This window comes from Salvelinus alpinus, chromosome 1 (genome assembly GCF_045679555.1).
Source record: "Salvelinus alpinus chromosome 1, SLU_Salpinus.1, whole genome shotgun sequence".
NCBI lineage: Eukaryota > Metazoa > Chordata > Actinopteri > Salmoniformes > Salmonidae > Salvelinus > Salvelinus alpinus.
In genome coordinates this window covers 37,990,520-38,010,135 of record NC_092086.1, presented here as the reverse complement: position 1 = coordinate 38,010,135, position 19,616 = coordinate 37,990,520, and the positions used below count along the sequence as shown (strand labels likewise).

The 19,616-nt window shown below is 47.0% G+C and overlaps 1 protein-coding gene across 1 annotated transcript in view; it reads left to right on the top strand.

Annotated features, from left to right (window-relative positions):
* LOC139575153 (voltage-dependent calcium channel gamma-2 subunit) overlaps positions 1 to 19,024 on the top strand; it is a 70,637-nt gene extending 51,613 nt beyond the window's left edge. The window contains exons 3-4 of the mRNA XM_071400159.1: positions 15,220 to 15,360; positions 16,999 to 19,024. Coding sequence (XP_071256260.1) covers positions 15,220 to 15,360; positions 16,999 to 17,531 — 674 coding nt within the window. The 3' untranslated portion in view covers positions 17,532 to 19,024. The remainder of the gene's footprint in view (positions 1 to 15,219; positions 15,361 to 16,998) is intronic.
* Positions 19,025 to 19,616: the final 592 nt, after the last annotated feature.

Sequence of the window (19,616 nt, the reverse complement as noted above, 5' to 3'; positions counted from 1 at the left end):
CTCTAGCATTTGAACCGTTTTGGCTATGAGCTCTTATGACCCCATTCCTGAAAGACTCTCTGGAACATGGTCATGCCTTCTGTTTCCCTCTATGATGATTGCAGGCCTTGTTAGAAGGGAGTGTCACAAAAACTGCAATTTGGCCCCATTAAGAACATACTGTAGTTGAATAGCCCTGTCACAGCCCTTCTAAGGAAAGCCTTTCCACTCCATATTTCATGTTTCTCTTGGGACTAACTGGGATCAAAACATGTCTCCCGCATCTCACAAGGTTCCTGTGACTGTGAGACTGTGAATGGTACAATGCTCAAAGAACAATACACAGTTTCAACACAGTATTGAGAGATTCAAACAAATAAGTTAAACTAACACTACCTCTGCATATTGACCTAGTACATTCAAAAAGTGCTGCAAGGTCCCCTCATTTTTCCCCTGAACAGTTCTCACTCAAAATGTAGGAAAAGGAAAATGTCATTTTACCACAAACAACCCATTGGGTGGATCAATGCTTTGATCCAATTGATTAGCACACATTTCCATGTTACGAGCAGTGCCTCGGCCCCACGCCTGTTTAACAATGCTCCAGACATTTGACCCCTCCCTTCCCCCACCCAATGATGCTCAACTGAACTGGATTCAGGTTGTGTTCATCTCCTGGTCTCCATCAGAACAGACAGTAATTGAAGCCCACTCTGAGAGAAGAGGGGAGCGGAGCAGTGAGTGTTACTGCCAGTCCTGGAGATGAAGCCTAGCCAATTAGGCCGTGTTTGACTTAACGCTCTGAGCAACTGTGCTCGTCCATATGTGCCAGAGAGGACGGTTATGATAACAGCTCTGGTAATGATTCTAACGATGATGAAGCCTTAACGAAGCCGGATCAGCCCTAGCGAAGCTGGGCCTTAACGAGGTGCCCGAAGTCATTGGCCTTGACAAGGGCGCAGGGGCGAGGTGACACTGCGGACCTCAGACCATGCACACATGCGCGCGTGTGTGCGTGCGTGTGTGCGTGTGTGTGTGTGTGTGTGTGTGTGTGTGTGTGTGTGTGTGTGTGTGTGTGTGTGTGTGTGTGTGTGTGTGTGTGTGTGTGTGTGTGTGTGTGTGCGTGTGTGCGTGCGTGCGTGCGTGCGTGCGTGCGTGTGTGTGTGTGCGTGTGTTTTAACCGCTTCCTGCTCTGTGATTGGACGAGAGGGCCGCAGTGCTCCCAGTTGCTTGCCAATTAGGACACTCACATCCATAAATATTTCAGCCTCCTTCCTATATAGGTCAGGCCTCTATCACTCTCTCTCTCTTTCTCCCTCTCTCTCCCCTAACACCCGTCTGTGACTGGCATGTCTTTTAGTCTGGAGTTGTACCTCTGTACTTTAGTGACAAAGTGAGCCCCCATTCAGGCCACTCAGTGTGTCTGTGTGTCTGCGTTTGTATGTTTGTGTTACATTTGTGTGTTCTCTTCTGTGAAGGTCGGGCAGGGTGAGGTCATGAGGGTACAGTGGGCCACATTGGGACAGGTTCAGAGAGAGGTGGATGTCATACTGTAGCTTTAATATCTCCGCTGCCTGTTTCATCATAGCCAGGCTGGTGTGGTCTGTGAAGGGAATTCGTTTATATACTTAGCCCATTTGACTTTAGTGGAGGACACACAGCTAGTATTTCCATAATGAGGGGTTGCACAGAGCATCTGGAGGGAGACCAAAGAGAGAGAGAGTATGCCAGCCACTTACAGGGTAGAACGAGAGGGGAAGGGTTATGCAATAAAGATTATGTCACCTCAGGTAAAAACCCACAGGAAGTGACATCAGAGGGAGTTCACACTCAGACTGAGGGGACTCGTCTATGATGTATGTAATCCTGTGATTCAGCACCTGCTAGCTCACAGTACACCAGCCTACACCAGTATTGGAAGTGAGCAAATCTGACATATACAGAAGAAAGGCACAGAATGTTCTTGAATACGTACGTGCACCACCCCTCCCCCATACTTGAACACACACACACAGACAGACACAGACATAGACACACAGACACAAACACACACAGACACACACATAGCACACACAGACATCCCTAAACACACACACAGTAGCAAGCTGCTTTGCAGTAGTGACTGTAGTGACTGTGAATCCTCGGCTCTCCTCATAGCCAGGCGGTTCACACATCCACACACGGTTATATAACCCAGCTGAGGCATACTAAAGCGCCAGTGGGTTTTTAGATCATGCCGTGTCCGAGCTCCCATCATCCACTACTCTACTGGGCGCTAAGCAGCAGAGAGAGAAAGAGAGAGAGAGAGAGAAGAGAGGAGTAAAAGAAAACACCCAGTTATGCAAGAAACGGTTGATGCAGGAGGAACTAGAACACCTAAATACATTACTGTGATAACCACACTTACACACAGAGAGAGATACAGAGAGAGATACAGAAAGAGAGAGAGAGAGATACAGAGAGCGAGAGATACAGAAAGAGAGAGAGAGATACAGAGAGAGAGATACAGAAAGAGAGAGATACAGAGAGAGAGAGATACAGAAAGAGAGAGATACAGAGAGAGATACAGAGAGAGAGAGATACAGAGAAAGATACAGAAAGAGAGAGAGCGATACAGAGAGAGAAAGAGAGAGAGATACAGAGAGAGAAAGAGAGATACAGAGAGAGAGAAAGTAAGAGAGAGAGAGAGGGATACAGAGAGAGAGAAAGAGAGAGAGAGTTACAGAGAGAGAGATATACAGAAAGAGAGAGAGATACAGAAAGAGATAGAGATACAGAGAGAAAGAGAGAGAGAGATGCAGAGAGAGAGAGATACAGAGAGAGAGAGAGATACCGAGAGAGAGATAGAGAGATAGATCCTTAGTGAGAAAGATACAGAGAGATATACAAAGAGAGATACAGAGAGAGAGAGAGATGCAGAGAGAGAGAGAGATACAGACGGAGCGATACAGACAAAGCGATACAGAGAGAGAGAGAGATACTGAGAGAAAGACACTGAGAGAGAGCGAGAGAGACAGAGACAGAGAGTCAGATTGAGTAGAAAATACGTTGTGAGTCTTGTTGTAGCTATAGTGGATGTTCTGTCAGTAGTGACAACGATGGCAGTCTGTGGTAAAGATGTCTCATGTTTGTGGATCCTAGCCAGGGTTCACAAGGGGTCAGAGCATGGTGTGATGAGCTACATAGTTAATACAGAGAGGGGGGCTGGATTCTGGCCTAATCTGGCCCAATAAAATCAATGGGTCTGGGGTAGGACACACACAGGGGGCTTGCATGTAGGGCAGCAGGGGTGGGACAGTGGGGGCTCTGGGGCGATGGGGGGTGTAGGCGACATTGGGGAGATCATTGGTTGTGGCCCAGCATGAGAGTTCCAGCACCAGCTCCAGAGGGGGGATGGGCAGCCGGTCGCTCGGCCCTGAGCCCTGGTGGGTCACGCCGGTTCCACCTGAGGCCAGGACCGTGGACCATGGTCACAGCCATTGGACCAGAGGGAGGGTCACACCACATGACCTCCACTGCCTCGGTAGAGGATAGTCATCAGGATAATGTGTTAATCATGAGTGACAGCCTTAAAGGGATTCTATTAGAGACTATTATTACTATGACTGTCCACTTGGATTTACTGTGTGGTGTTAGGTAGCTAGAGAGAGATGTCACAGTGTTGCTGGATAACAGTGGTGGCCTTGGCGACAAATATGGAGTCCATCGACAGATACATAAACACATACAGGCCCATAAATGAAAAGGCGATCATTTTAGTGGCCTGGTGGAGCGAGCAAGTACCAGCGCTCTAACTACACATCTCATTAAGGCTGGAAATATGGAAGCCTGCTCTTATAAACTCAGAGGTGAGAGAATGTACAGTATCTCGTAAACAAAGGGACAGTAACAGTAACACAGAGATTACACAACAGTTATTTGTGACTGCATATGGACACTTGTTAGCCTTCCTTCACACACACATTGACATATCCACATTGAATGCAGAGTTTCTCTGTATTGACCCATGTTAGTCCGTGCTGTGGTACTATGCTAACAGTGGCGTATCGTGACATAAACCACAGTATTACCAGTCTTATCCATATGTATTGGAGCATCCCTCTGTGCTATCATGCCATTCACTGTTGTACCAGGCTAATTTTAAATTGAGCTTCCTCTGCCCTGTGCTCTGGGCTACTAATCATGCTTTTCTGGCTGCTAAGCTAGCTAACAGACTAAGCAGGGTTATTGTTCAGTTTGTTCAAACTAATAGGGCCTCCTCTACCCTGTGTTAGTCTATGGGCTACTATGCTGTTTGTGTAAACGCTAAGGCTAAGATAAGCTAACACAGACAGCAGTGTTAGCTTATAATAGTAGCCTACATAATTGTAGGCTACTGTGTCAATGCTAAGATAACAGAGCGAGTAGTGATTCTGGGCTGTTGGTGCTAAGCTAACCCAGAGCAGCTAGCTATGGCACAGTGCTGTCAGGCAGGCAGGCAGACGGGCAGGCCTGATCTATGGGGACATCAGCAGTGGAGTGGAGGGTAATTACAGTAATTGAAATGTGGTCTTTAATTGTCTGAGCAGTCCTGTCATGTGAAGGAACTTCAATGTGTCGGGCGGCCCAGATTCTTTTCCACCGTGCTCCAGTGACCAGTCTGTGTGTGGATGAGTGTGTGAGGGGTGTGTGTGGATAGGGATTTTGCTGTGTGATATGTTATGTTAGTATGACAGAGCGATATTCAGTGGGGGACTGCAGTGTCAGAGAGCATGCAGCCCACTGTAGGCCTATGTCATAAAGTACTTTTCCGTGTAAGATTTATTTTTAGAAAAATAAACTTTGGCTGTGTGCATATAGAGAGTGTACGTGTATAGGGGTAGTGTGAGAGTGTGCATACACATGCTTGTGTGAAACTCTGAGGGCATATGATAACTTTGTGTGCATATGTGTGTCACAGGCGGCTGGTGGCACGGTAATTTGAAAGGACAGGAGGATAGTAATGGCTGGAACGGCGTAAATGGAATGGTATTAAACACAGCAAACACGCTGTTTCCATGTGTTTGATACCATTCCATTTAGGCATTAATATGAGCGATCCTCCCCTCACCAGCCTCCTGCAGGAGGCTTCTTGGTTGAGGCTGAGTATTGAGGAGGAGGAGGAGAAGGGCGGGGCTGGATTAATAAGTGTTTGTAGTTTTAAATCAATGTGCCTGGGAGCTGAGGCACCTGATTAGCATGACCCTGTCCTGCACATCAGCACATTCAGTGCTGGGGGAGGCTGATTAAGAGCCAATGCTAATTTCCTCTCACAACGCTGTCAATGAGAGAGGGAGAGAGAAGAGAGAAGAGAGAGAAGGTTCAAAGAGATGCCTTTGTCAAGAGAACTCGTTGCATATTTATTGGTGTATGTACTGCAACTCCCCTCCAAGTCTCCGACCACTACCTTGTATCCTTTTCCCTCTCGCTCTCATCCAACACTTCCCACACTGCCCCTACTCGGATGGTATCGCGCCGTCCCAACCTTCGCTCTCTCTCCCCCGCTACCCTCTCCTCTTCCATCCTATCATCTCTTCCCTCTGCTCAAACCTTCTCCAACCTATCTCCTGATTCTGCCTCCTCAACCCTCCTCTCCTCCCTTTCTGCATCCTTTGACTCTCTATGTCCCCTATCCTCCAGGCCGGCTCGGTCCTCCCCTCCCGCTCCGTGGCTCGACGACTCATTGCGAGCTCACAGAACAGGGCTCCGGGCAGCCGAGCGGAAATGGAGGAAAACTCGCCTCCCTGCGGACCTGGCATCCTTTCACTCCCTCCTCTCTACATTTTCCTCTTCTGTCTCTGCTGCTAAAGCCACTTTCTACCACTCTAAATTCCAAGCATCTGCCTCTAACCCCAGGAAGCTCTTTGCCACCTTCTCCTCCCTCCTGAATCCTCCTCCCCCTCCCCCCCCTCCTCCCTCTCTGCAGATGACTTCGTCAACCATTTTGAAAAGAAGGTCGACGACATCCGATCCTCGTTTGCTAAGTCAAACGACACCGCTGGTTCTGCTCACACTGCCCCACCCTGTGCTCTGACCTCTTTCTCCCCTCTCTCTCCAGATGAAATCTCGCGTCTTGTGACGGCCGGCCGCCCAACAACCTGCCCGCTTGACCCTATCCCCTCCTCTCTTCTCCAGACCATTTCCGGAGACCTTCTCCCTTACCTCACCTCGCTCATCAACTCATCCCTGACCGCTGGCTACGTCCCTTCCGTCTTCAAGAGAGCGAGAGTTGCACCCCTTCTGAAAAAACCTACACTCGATCCCTCCGATGTCAACAACTACAGACCAGTATCCCTTCTTTCTTTTCTCTCCAAAACTCTTGAACGTGCCGTCCTTGGCCAGCTCTCCCGCTATCTCTCTCAGAATGACCTTCTTGATCCAAATCAGTCAGGTTTCAAGACTAGTCATTCAACTGAGACTGCTCTTCTCTGTATCACGGAGGCGCTCCGCACTGCTAAAGCTAACTCTCTCTCCTCTGCTCTCATCCTTCTAGACCTATCGGCTGCCTTCGATACTGTGAACCATCAGATCCTCCTCTCCACCCTCTCCGAGTTGGGCATCTCCGGCGCGGCCCACGCTTGGATTGCGTCCTACCTGACAGGTCGCTCCTACCAGGTGGCGTGGCGAGAATCTGTCTCCTCACCACGTGCTCTCACCACTGGTGTCCCCCAGGGCTCTGTTCTAGGCCCTCTCCTATTCTCGCTATACACCAAGTCACTTGGCTCTGTCATAACCTCACATGGTCTCTCCTATCATTGCTATGCAGACGACACACAACTAATCTTCTCCTTTCCCCCTTCTGATGACCAGGTGGCGAATCGCATCTCTGCATGTCTGGCAGACATATCAGTGTGGATGACGGATCACCACCTCAAGCTGAACCTCGGCAAGACGGAGCTGCTCTTCCTCCCGGGGAAGGACTGCCCGTTCCATGATCTCGCCATCACGGTTGACAACTCCATTGTGTCCTCCTCCCAGAGCGCTAAGAACCTTGGCGTGATCCTGGACAACACCCTGTCGTTCTCAACCAACATCAAGGCGGTGGCCCGTTCCTGTAGGTTCATGCTCTACAACATCCGCAGAGTACGACCCTGCCTCACACAGGAAGCGGCGCAGGTCCTAATCCAGGCACTTGTCATCTCCCGTCTGGATTACTGCAACTCGCTGTTGGCTGGGCTCCCTGCCTGTGCCATTAAACCCCTACAACTCATCCAGAACGCCGCAGCCCGTCTGGTGTTCAACCTTCCCAAGTTCTCTCACGTCACCCCGCTCCTCCGCTCTCTCCACTGGCTTCCAGTTGAAGCTCGCATCCGCTACAAGACCATGGTGCTTGCCTACGGAGCTGTGAGGGGAACGGCACCTCAGTACCTCCAGGCTCTGATCAGGCCCTACACCCAAACAAGGGCACTGCGTTCATCCACCTCTGGCCTGCTCGCCTCCCTACCACTGAGGAAGTACAGTTCCCGCTCAGCCCAGTCAAAACTGTTCGCTGCTCTGGCCCCCCAATGGTGGAACAAACTCCCTCGCGACGCCAGGACAGCGGAGTCAATCACCACCTTCCGGAGACACCTGAAACCCCACCTCTTTAAGGAATACCTAGGATAGGATAAAGTAATCCTTCTCACCCCCCCCCCCCTTAAAAGATTTAGATGCACTATTGTAAAGTGGCCGTTCCACTGGATGTCATAAGGTGAATGCACCAATTTGTAAGTCGCTCTGGATAAGAGCGTCTGCTAAATGACTTAAATGTAAATGTAAATGTACGTGTGTGTGTGTGTGCGTTCATGCATGCGTGCATTTTTTTGTGTGTATACAACATACTATACTATTTGGTTTATATGCTGAAGCCATAAACTGGAAATGTACTGGTAAATGGACATGATGTTAAGTGTGAATATGTGTTATGTGGCGTTAATGCAATAGAGTGATCCCTGGCTGTGAGTCACTGTGAGTCACTCTGGAGCTGTGTTGGGTAGTGTTGGTAGGGGAGAGTGGGGTAAGTTGAGCCACCATTGTTTCTAAGACACCATACACAAAATGTCTCATTTGACCAAATATTTAGGAAGAGGTCATCATTTCATGGAGTATGTGAAGGAAAAAAACACATGGAAAAAGTGGGAAGCAAGTTCAGTCCAAAAAACTGATTTTCACCAAGTCTAATTTATTTATTGTGTTAGAGGTTTGTAGCTGTGTGGGCTAATATAGTCATGTTTTCCTTGGGGTAAGTTGAGCAAATTGAAGTGTTTTCTTTCCAGACATAATGCAAGGAATTATCGCTTGGATATGAAGTAACAACAGGGCCTATGTTAAAAGTGTTTGTTAGGTGTTCAGCCTGTCTTAAAAGATGCTTAAAATTATTAAAATACAAAAAAGGGATTGTGATTGTGTTGAATTGTGTTTGGGAAATAAAGATAGACATGATTTTAAAAAGGTAGTGGTAATATTTCATTCAGTACAGACATTTGTAGGCGGCTTAACTTATCCTGTTCCGCAGCTAAATTTACCCCGTACCCGAAGTAAGTTGTGCCAAGAGACCAGTTTTTTGGACAAGCTTTGTTTTCAAAACTGTAAAGTTTACATGAATTCTAATTATTTCTAGGGATACGCAACATCCTGAAATATATGTAGATATCTTTCTTAGAATGAATACTATATTTCCCTTGATGGAGAGATGCTGAATGTAAGAAAGGTTCACCTTACCCCACTCTCCCCTACTACTTCATTATGAGGTGATCAGCATACTCTCCCCTACCACTTCATTATGAGGTGATCAGCATACTCTCCCCTACTACTTCATTATGAGGTGATCAGCACACTCTCCCCTACTACTTCATTATGAGGTGATCAGCATACTCTCCCCTACTACTTCATTATGAGGTGATCAGCATACTCTCCCCTACTACTTCATTATGAGGTGATCAGCATACTCTCCCCTACTACTTCATTATGAGGTGATCAGCATACTCTCCCCTACTACTTCATTATGAGGTGATCAGCATACTCTCCCCTACTACTTCATTATGAGGTGATCAGCATACTCTCCCCTACTACTTCATTATGAGGTGATCAGCATACTCTCCCCTACTACTTCATTATGAGGTGATCAGCATACTCTCCCCTACTACTTCATTATGAGGTGATCAGCATACTCTCCCCTACTACTTCATTATGAGGTGATCAGCATACTCTCCCCTACTACTTCATTATGAGGTGATCAGCATACTCTCCCCTACTACTTCATTATGAGGTGATCAGCACACTCTCCCCTACTACTTCATTATGAGGTGATCAGCATACTCTCCCCTACTACTTCATTATGAGGTGATCAGCACACTCTCCCCTACTACTTCATTATGAGGTGATCAGCATACTCTCCCCTACTACTTCATTATGAGGTGATCAGCATACTCTCCCCTACTACTTCATTATGAGGTGATCAGCACACTCTCCCCTACTACTTCATTATGAGGTGATCAGCATACTCTCCCCTACTACTTCATTATGAGGTGATCAGCATACTCTCCCCTACTACTTCATTATGAGGTGATCAGCATACTCTCCCCTACTACTTCATTATGAGGTGATCAGCATACTCTCCCCTACTACTTCATTATGAGGTGATCAGCATACTCTCCCCTACTACTTCATTATGAGGTGATCAGCATACTCTCCCCTACTACTTCATTATGAGGTGATCAGCACACTCTCCCCTACTACTTCATTATGAGGTGATCAGCATACTCTCCCCTACTACTTCATTATGAGGTGATCAGCATACTCTCCCCTACTACTTCATTATGATGTGATCAGCATACTCTCCCCTACTACTTCATTATGAGGTGATCAGCACACTCTCCCCTACTACTTCATTATGATGTGATCAGCATACTCTCCCCTACTACTTCATTATGAGGTGATCAGCACACTCTCCCCTACTACTTCATTATGAGGTAATAAGCATACTCTCCCCTACTACTTCATTATGAGGTGATCAGCACACTCTCCCCTACTACTTCATTATGAGGTGATCAGCACACTCTCCCCTACTACTTCATTATGATGTGATCAGCATACTCTCACCTACTACTTCATTATGAGGTGATCAGCACACTCTCCCCTCCTACTTCATTATGATGTGATCAGCATACTCTCCCCTACTACTTCATTACGATGTGATCATCATACTCTCCCCTACTACTTCATTATGAGGTGATCAGCATACTCTCCCCTACTACTTCATTATGAGGTGATCAGCATACTCTCCCCTACTACTTCATTATGATGTGATCAGCATACTCTCCCCTACTACTTCATTATGAGGTGATCAGCACACTCTCCCCTACTACTTCATTATGATGTTATCAGCATACTCTCCCCTACTACTTCATTATGAGGTGATCAGCATACTCTCCCCTACTACTTCATTATGAGGTGATCAGCATACTATCCCCTACTACTTCATTATGATGTGATGAGCATACTCTCCCCTACTACTTCATTATGAGGTGATCAGCATACTCTCCCCTTCTACTTCATTATGAGGTGATCAGCATACTCTCCCCTACTTCTTCATTATGATGTGATCAGCATACTCTCCCCTACTACTTCATTATGAGGTGATCAGCATACTCGCCCCTACTACTTCATTATGAGGTGATCAGCATACTCTCCCCTACTACTTCATTATGAGGTGATCAGCACACTCTCCCCTACTACTTCATTATGAGGTGATCAGCATACTCTCCCCTACTACTTCATTATGAGGTGATCAGCATACTCTCCCCTACTACTTCATTATGAGGTGATCAGCACACTCTCCCCTTTTACTTCATTATGAGGTGATCAGCATGTGTGGAGAGGTGGTTAGTTACTGTAAAGACACTGATGTGTTACATATGTGTACAATAGTCTGCGTGAAGTAGTGTGTAAGAACGGGGTCCGTCAGTGTTCAGGAGTGCCACTGCAGCTGCCCATGTGCCAGCCTAAACTGTAGTTGTGCCAATCAATACAGCGCACACCAGCTCTGTATCTCTGCGGGCAGCCTGGCACGCACACTGGCACGCACACTGGCACTCACAGACAGGCGGGGCAGGGCAGCTCCAGCAAGCCACTATTAGTCATCACTACGCCTTTCCCATCCTAATAGGAGCAATGACAGGCAGGGACAGGGACAGGGACACATCCATCCCAGGCAGGACTGCTTTCTGTCTGTCTAATGAGGCAGGATGGAGGGTATGTGGTAGTGGAGCTGATAAAGGACAGGATAGCATAGGGCTGCTGTGTGTCACTACTTTAATAACCAGCCTGTCTGGTAACGCTTTGGGCTTAGCGAGAACACAGGGAGGGGACGAGGTGAGGAGGCAGAGATGCCTCTCCCCAAATAGGTCCCAGGCGACCCACACAGACAGAAGTGGGCCCTGGCGAGGCTCTTTGTGATAGTGACCTCGACCCAAATCAAAACGGTGACCTGGCTGATAATCACAGGGCTCCAGAGCGCATTCTCGATTAGCACTCCGCCTTTCATGTGCCGCGTCGCCGAGAGGGACTTCGGAAACACAAGACGCGACCGAGGTCGCCGCTGTCTCTGGCTATCAGCAGAGAGGTCAACGCTTTCATTTAGACAGGGTCATTGTTTTCCAGCTTTCTGAGACACAAGAGAGTCCCCACAGCCACCTCCCAGGACAGGGTCCATAGTCCACCTCCCAGCAGCCCAAAGTCAGAATAATGTCCTACTCAGATAATGGGATATTACTGTACCTGCCACAGTAGGATAACTAATCACAGGACACTTAGTCTGCATACGGTGTGTTGTTGGTTCATAGATTATGTTGAGCTGTTACAGTGAGTGTACTGTATGTGTTTCATTACACCTGAAAGTTTAGGGAAAGCTTATCAGAAGTGCTCTGAATTGAGCTGTTCAAACACAACTGCAGTTTCTCAATCTGAAATCCATCTACTCTCACTCACACAAATCTTACTACTGTTCACTAAAGCCCACTGTTAGCCACACATCACACTGGCATGACTGTGGAGAGGAACCTTCACTTACTGTGATAATCAATCCTTTACTCAGCTGGAGAACACTGTCTGCCTGTCCAGCGTCCCGCAGGTTATCTGCCATTTTAAAACACACCCCTCCAGGCTGGAGCCAAACCCCTGACAGACGCTTAAAAGAACCAAGGAAGATGTGAAACTTCCTATATTTGGCAACACTGAGGTATTTTTCACTGGGTGGAGGTAGCAGCACTCACTGCCTTGAGGCATAGTTATCTCTCCGTCTCCCTCCGAGAATTTCCATCTCCAGCCCTCACTCATGCCCTCACTGGAACGAAGGAACAGGAGCCCTCATAAAAACGGCTGTCTGAATTTCATACATCCACTAAGCGAACACTTCACCGACATATTCAACATTATAGTAAAATAGAGTGAGTTCTGGCGTAAGAAATCTGCAGGGAACCCAGCCTTTCTTCATTTCGGAGGTAGAGCGTGCTTAGCCAAACCCAGGGGCACTTGGTGCAGAAAACGGCATCCTGAACTGAGGGAAGGCACAGCATGCTGGGAGGTTACTGTGAAGGTCAGTGCACTTAGGAGTGCGCTGCTAAGCATGGTGGGTAATATAAAGAGAATACATAGGCACTCTGGGCTGACTGATACCATTCTCTTGCCCTTGAAAAGCTCCCCATCGAAAGTCTATACTATAGTTGCTTTCAAGATTTCCCCCTGCGGTCATAACCTAGGGAGTTCTGCCTGGGAGTCCAGCTGCTTCTCAGTCCAGTAAGTGATTCTTAAATCTTTGACTCAAAGCACATTAAATGTAGCAATGCATTTAATAAAGAATGACATTCGTTTTTTAACAAGGCCCAAATGATAGCTGAACATACCAAAGAGCTAAATTATTCAACTTTTTTTACGCAACGTGGCAAACTTACCTAGCAACCACTGAGCTGGCTCTTCTCTCTCTCTCTCTCTCTCTCTCTCTCTCTCTCTCTCTCTCTCTCTCTCTCTCTCTCTCTCTCTCTCTCTCTCTCTCTCTCTCGCTCTCTCTCTCTTTCTCTCTCTTTCTCTCTCTCTCTCTCACTCTCACTCTCTCTCTCTGAGGTTTCCTTCACATTGGCGTCACCTTGAGAGCTGCAGTATTACAAACTCTCTCTGTCAACAATCAATACAATTTGTCTGGCCCTTTATCCCTCTTTTGTCGGTGCAAATGAAGCTGATGGATGAGAAAGAGCCCCTCTGCCCTCTCCCAGGTAATGTAGAGTGACTGGCCATTTTAATATCTCCAGGGTTCACGTGAGTCGGATTGGAGGGATGGAGGGAGGAGGGGGAGGTGTGAGAAGGGGGACAAAAGAGCAGGGTCAACTCCCAGGACAACTTCATATTTAATCACCACGCCACCCTGTAACTGTACACCCCACTACTCCCTCTGCTCCAAGGACAGTGTTAGGGAGGATTAAGGGATGGAGAGAGAGAAAGAAGGGGAAAGGGAGAGAGAGAGCGGGAGAGGGTAAGAGAGGGAGAGAGAGAGAGAGAGACAGAGAGACAGAGAGAGAGAGATGAAGAAAGAGATACAGCACTTCAAATAATAATGGCATAAAACACAAATTACACTTCCTACTAGTAATAGATAACTCCACAACCACATACAGTAACAATACAGTCTTGATGAACATCCATCCTCAGTACCCTACAGGGCCTTCTCAGTCTCTCCTGTCTCCAGTCTTACTGTAGTTACTGTTATGGGCCCAGTGGAGGGTGAGTGAGTGATGGTGACCCAGCCAGCCGTGGCCACCACTTGGCCCAGTCCTCCTCAGCTGTCGGCCTGCTGCTGCTACTGCCATCTCCCAGGGTGCCTGTGGGCTCACCGTGGCTCTCCTATCCCCTACCGTGCATGGAGGGGATTTTAGGCTGTGTGATGTGTGATGTGGCGCGTTAGGGCATGGAGGAAGGATGAGAGGGGAAGGGACGGAGGCGGGCAGCAGGTAGGCAGGGAAGGCAGTTGGGCCGCCAGGAGCCCCGGGTCCCTGCGGAGGTGCAGGCGGCAGAGTTCAGCGGACAGCCACCCAGCCCTGGCGACGGCGTCAGCATTTTGGGGAGAAGCTGGGGAAAGTGCTGAGGTGGCAGCCGCGCGGAGAGGCAAGGTGAAGTAGTGAAAAAGTGGTGGAAAAAATGTAACCAGCCTGATGAAAGTTTAAGTGTGCATGTTAAACAGGAGAGAGAGAATATGAGGAGAGGGAGGATGGGGGAGTGAGAGAGGAGGGAGGCATAAGGAAGAAGGAAGGAAGGATGGGCAAGGGTGACCTGAGGAGGTTGAAGTATTTCCTCTATGCTCTATAGACCTCAGCACGACATTCAGTCTCACCTGTGGGTTCCATCCTCAACACCTTAATGCTCCTCAGTACCTCAACCCTTCAGTTCTAGCTCTGTCATCAGTACCTCAACCCTTTGGTTCTAGCTCTGTCATCCGTACCTCAACCCTTCAGTTCTAGCTCTGTCATCAGTACCTCAACCCTTCAGTTCTAGCTCTGTCATCAGTACCTCAACCCTTCAGTTCTAGCTCTGTCATCAGTACCTCAACCCTTCAGTTCTAGCTCTGTCATCCGTACCTCAACCCTTCAGTTCTAGCTCTGTCATCAGTACCTCAACCCTTCAGTTCTAGCTCTGTCATCAGTACCTCAACCCTTCAGTTCTTGCTCTGTCATCCGTACCAGTATCAGCCAAGGACGTGAGCTTGGTTTGAAGAGCTTTGCCCCCCATCACCCCACAGGCTAGGCCCCTGGAGCTCTGGTGGAGTTATTGTCATTTGCACTACATGCCATGGCGTAATGCAACGCTCCAATCTGGGGAGCTGTGTGTGCTAACTGAGTGTTGTGTTGTGTGTAGTCAGGTGGCGTGATTACATAAAGTTGGGTAACAGAGGCTCACTGAGGGGATACACTCACTGGCTGGTGTTGATCAAGACTTTCACAGCGCTGATGGAGTGTTGATTATGATGTGGCTCAGATAGGGAGCTGATGTTGGGAGTCTAATTTACATTCTCTCTTCTCTCTCCCTCATTTTTCACTGTTCCCTGCTCTTATTCTTCCTCTCCTATCTCTCTCTCTATATTTACCATTTTATTTATCCCATCTCTCTCTTCTTCTCTATCCCTATATAACCCCCCATGCCCCCCCCCCCCTCTCTCTCTTTTATTTTCCTCCTCTCCTGTCCTCTATCTGTTCTCAGGTGCGGTGCGAGCTTCCAGCATCTTCCCCATCCTCAGTGTCATCCTGCTCTTCATGGGAGGCCTGTGTATAGCTGCCAGCGAGTTCTACAAGTCACGCCACAACATCATCCTCAGCGCAGGGATCTTCTTTGTGTCTGCAGGTGAGTCTAGAGAGGAAGAGAGAGAGAGGAAGAGATAGAGAGGAAGAAAGAGGGGAAGAAAGAGGGGAAGAGAGAGAGGAAGAGAAAGAGGAAGAGAGAGAGAGGAGGAGAGAGGGGAAGAGAGAGAGGAAGGGGTGTGTATCTAGGGCAGGTAGAGGAAGAGAGGAAGGAAGACTGGGAAAAAGAAAGAGAGAAACAGTTACTATGGTGGAGAGGGATATTAGGTGTTAAATTAGGGAGACTAGCTTAAAATGAGTTGGTTTCATTGATACAAAGTGTACACAAATGCAAATGTTTTCAGTCACTACTTTTTAGTCACTAACATGCAATGTTATTATGGTTCACTTACATAGAACAGTTGTACAGATGGATGTAAGTCCAGCAAAGAAGAGACTGTTGACTAATCCAGCTAAGGTGCAGTGCACAAGCAGTCTCTCTCTCTCTGCTGGTCATCAACAGTACTGCTCTCAGCCTCCACTCAGCAGCAGCCACAAGTCACGCACTCCATTCTTCCCTCTTTATCCACGTATTTTCTCCTGATCTGGGTGCTGGGCTAGAAGCTACCCATTGGGATTCAACTCTAAAAATATGGTGTCCCTGACATACTTTCCCAATGATCCATCATCCCAGCTCTACTGTGTCACACACTTCTCTCTCTCCGTGACTAAACGCTACAGTCAAAGTAGATGTATATACACTGAGTAACAAAACATTAGACCTCAACATCAGAACAGCCTCAATTTGATGGGGCATGGACTCATCAAACTCAACAAGATGTCGAAAGTGTCCTACAGGAATTCTGGCCCATGTTGACTCCAGTGAGTCCCACAGTTCTGTCAAGTTGGCTGGATGTCCCTTGGGTGGTGGACCATTCTTGATACACACAGGAAACTGTTGAGTGTGAAAAACCCAGCAACGTTGTAGCTCTTGAAACACTCAAACCGGTGCGCCTGGCACCTACTCCCGTACCCCATTCAAAGGCACTTCAATATTTTGTCTTGCCCGTTGACCCTCTGAATGGCACACATACACAATCCATGTCTCAACTGTCTCAAGGCTTAAAAAGACTTCTTTAAACTGACTCCTCTCCATCTACACTGATTGAAGTGGATTTAACAAGTGACATCAATAAGGGATCATATCTTTCACCTGGATTCACCTGGTCAGTCTATGTCATGGACAGGTGTTCCTAATGTTTTGTATATGAGTATATGATTATTATCCCTATCATAGGTTGTGATCCCTATGTGAATCAGATGTATGATCATGTTATGTGCTGTCCCAACTGATCTGACTCAGGATCTCAGTCTTTGTTCTTAAACACTATAAGGGCAGAGGCTCTGACTTGGGTCATATTTCTGGGTTGTATTCAGTCATATTTTTGACAGTGAGAAGTACAGTATGTATGTACATTATACTTTGGTGAGTCCGTGGTACTTGTCTGAAAAGGTTTGTCTTGGTAATGGCGTATTCACTATGGTGGATAGATGCACTCAGTTGTAGAACAGGTTCATGGAGGACTACTGCATATGTGGTATGCCTAGAAAAGGTAAATGTCCTGTCTTAACTGATTGCATAATTCCTCTGTTCTCTCATCTCGCCCCTCCAACTCCCCAACCCTCCACCCCCCTCCCTCAGGCCTGAGTAACATCATCGGGATCATCGTGTACATATCAGCCAACGCAGGGGACCCCTCTAAGAGCGACTCGAAGAAGAACAGCTACTCCTACGGCTGGTCCTTCTACTTCGGAGCCCTGTCCTTCATAATGGCCGAGATGGTGGGCGTCCTGGCAGCCCACATGTTCATCGACCGCCATCGGCAGCTCCGGGCAGGGGCCAGGGCTGCCGGCTACCTCCAGGCCTCGGCCATCACACGCATCCCATCCTACCGTTACCGCTACCGGCGCCGCTCGCGCTCCTCCTCCCGGTCCACAGACCCCTCGCACTCCCGCGACACCTCGCCTGTGGGCCTCAAGGCCTTCAGCGCGCTGCCCTCTACAGAGATCTCCATGTACACGCTGCCCCGGGACACCCTGAAGGCCGGGGGCACGCCGACCGCCACCTACAACTCGGAGAGGGACCATACCTTCCTGCAGGTCCACAACTGTATTCAGAAGGAAAAAGACTCGGCCAACACCAACACAGCCAACCGCCGCACCACGCCCGTATGAGGGAGCCCTGAGAGCAGAGCCCAGGGGAGCAGAGACAGGGAGGCCCTCACCCAGGTCTCTAATATACCATAGGCCAGGATGAGTTTCCATGTTTATAGAGATTGATGATTTTATTTCATTCAACTGTATGATTTTCCCATCTACCATTGTTGAGAGAGTCTAAAGGGGTTTGTTGACTTCCTTTGGAGTAAATGGTAGTACTGGGAGAATGGGGCAGATTGTCCTTAGAGACTGAGTCATTTTTATGGGTGGGGATGGGTGATGAGGGTGGGACACTGAAAGGGAGGGTTATGATTTAAATTCGATTCATGATTTCATAACCTTTTAGTTTCGACAGTTTGACTCCACAGTTTTGGTGGTGCAACAAGCTGCTGTACTTTCCCATCATACCACCTGCCATATGCCTCTGATTTGTTGTCATATTTATTCATTTATTTATTTTCTGCATTAAAACTGTGAATTTTTGCAGCTTGGGATTCAGTAAGAATTAGCCCAGTCTGTAAACTCTAACAAAGGTACTATATGTGTATAACTTTTATAAATAAATGATTAAGTTAATAATCAAGAGATACAGACTTTACTGAAGCAAAAAAACAAACATGTAACCTAAACTAAGTGCTGTTGGTAACACAAGTAAAGACTCTTTTAGGATCTGCTGGAAGGATGACAGAGCCAGAGAGAAAGTACTGTAGGTACACTACACGACAGAGCTGCTGAAACATGACGAGAGACAGACGCAGACAGTCAACAGTAGAAAAATAGAGATTATTTTAATAGAACCTTCTCGCCTTTTTCTGAGTCCCTGTTCGCTTTCTTTTTGGGGGGGTCGTCATGGGAGTGTTGAACCCCTCAAGAGAAACCACCAACAACAACAATGGGGTCAAAGTTCACACCAAGAAAAAAAGACTCCAAACACGACTTCTCGAAGAAAAAGGAAGGAGGAGAGGGGGAGGAAAAGAAGAGGACGCCAAATACAAAAATAAATACTTGCGTAAAAGGCAAGCAACAAGATAAATATGAAATAGTACAAGAGAAGCTAAGTGAATCAAATTTTCTGAAATTAAATGCATGCTATAAAATTACAGCAAATCTGCTCTTGAGAAACTTAAGTTTTAAAGGATAATGATAATTAGAAGGGGAAAAAAGTGATGACGCGAACGTTTAAACCAGTAATGTTTCATGAGTATTTTTTCTCTTATGTTTTTTTATTTACTTCATTTTATCTTATGCTTTTGTGAAAGAAACCAAACAATCTACATTGAACAAAAACAGATTTTTTTAAATGGTTTGGTTTAATTCTTTATATATATATATATATATGTATGTCTTTTATTTTTCAAATTCACACAGCCTTAGTCATTTCTTTGTTTCTTTTGATTTTCAATGTGTTGCTCAAATTGAAAATGAAATCTTTAAAGGTGCCAAAACCGAATGATCCTTTACTTGGATGCATCAAGTCCTGATGAATAAAATACCAATCCTATGAGAACAAATCAGCCTGTTTCACTGTGTCTCTAACCTACTGTATCCTTACACTTAACACCCTTGTTCTATGTGTCTGATACACTCTCACACTGTCTCTCTGTGTGTCTCTAACCTACTGTATCCTTACACTTAACACCCTTGTTCTATGTGTCTGATACACTCTCACACTGTCTCTCTGTGTGTCTCTAACCTACTGTATCCTTACACTTAACACCCTTGTTCTATGTGTCTGATACACTCTCACACTGTCTCTCTGTGTGTCTCTAACCTACTGTATCCTTACACTTAACACCCTTGTTCTATGTGTCTGATACACTCTCACACTGTCTCTCTGTGTGTCTCTAACCTACTGTATCCTTACACTTAACACCCTTGTTCTATGTGTCTGATACACTCTCACACTGTCTCTCTGTGTGTCTCTAACCTACTGTATCCTTACACTTAACACCCTTGTTCTATGTGTCTGATACACTCTCACACTGTCTCTCTGTGTGTCTCTAACCTACTGTATCCTTACACTTAACACCCTTGTTCTATGTGTCTGATACACTCTCACACTGTCTCTCTGTGTGTCTCTAACCTACTGTATCCTTACACTTA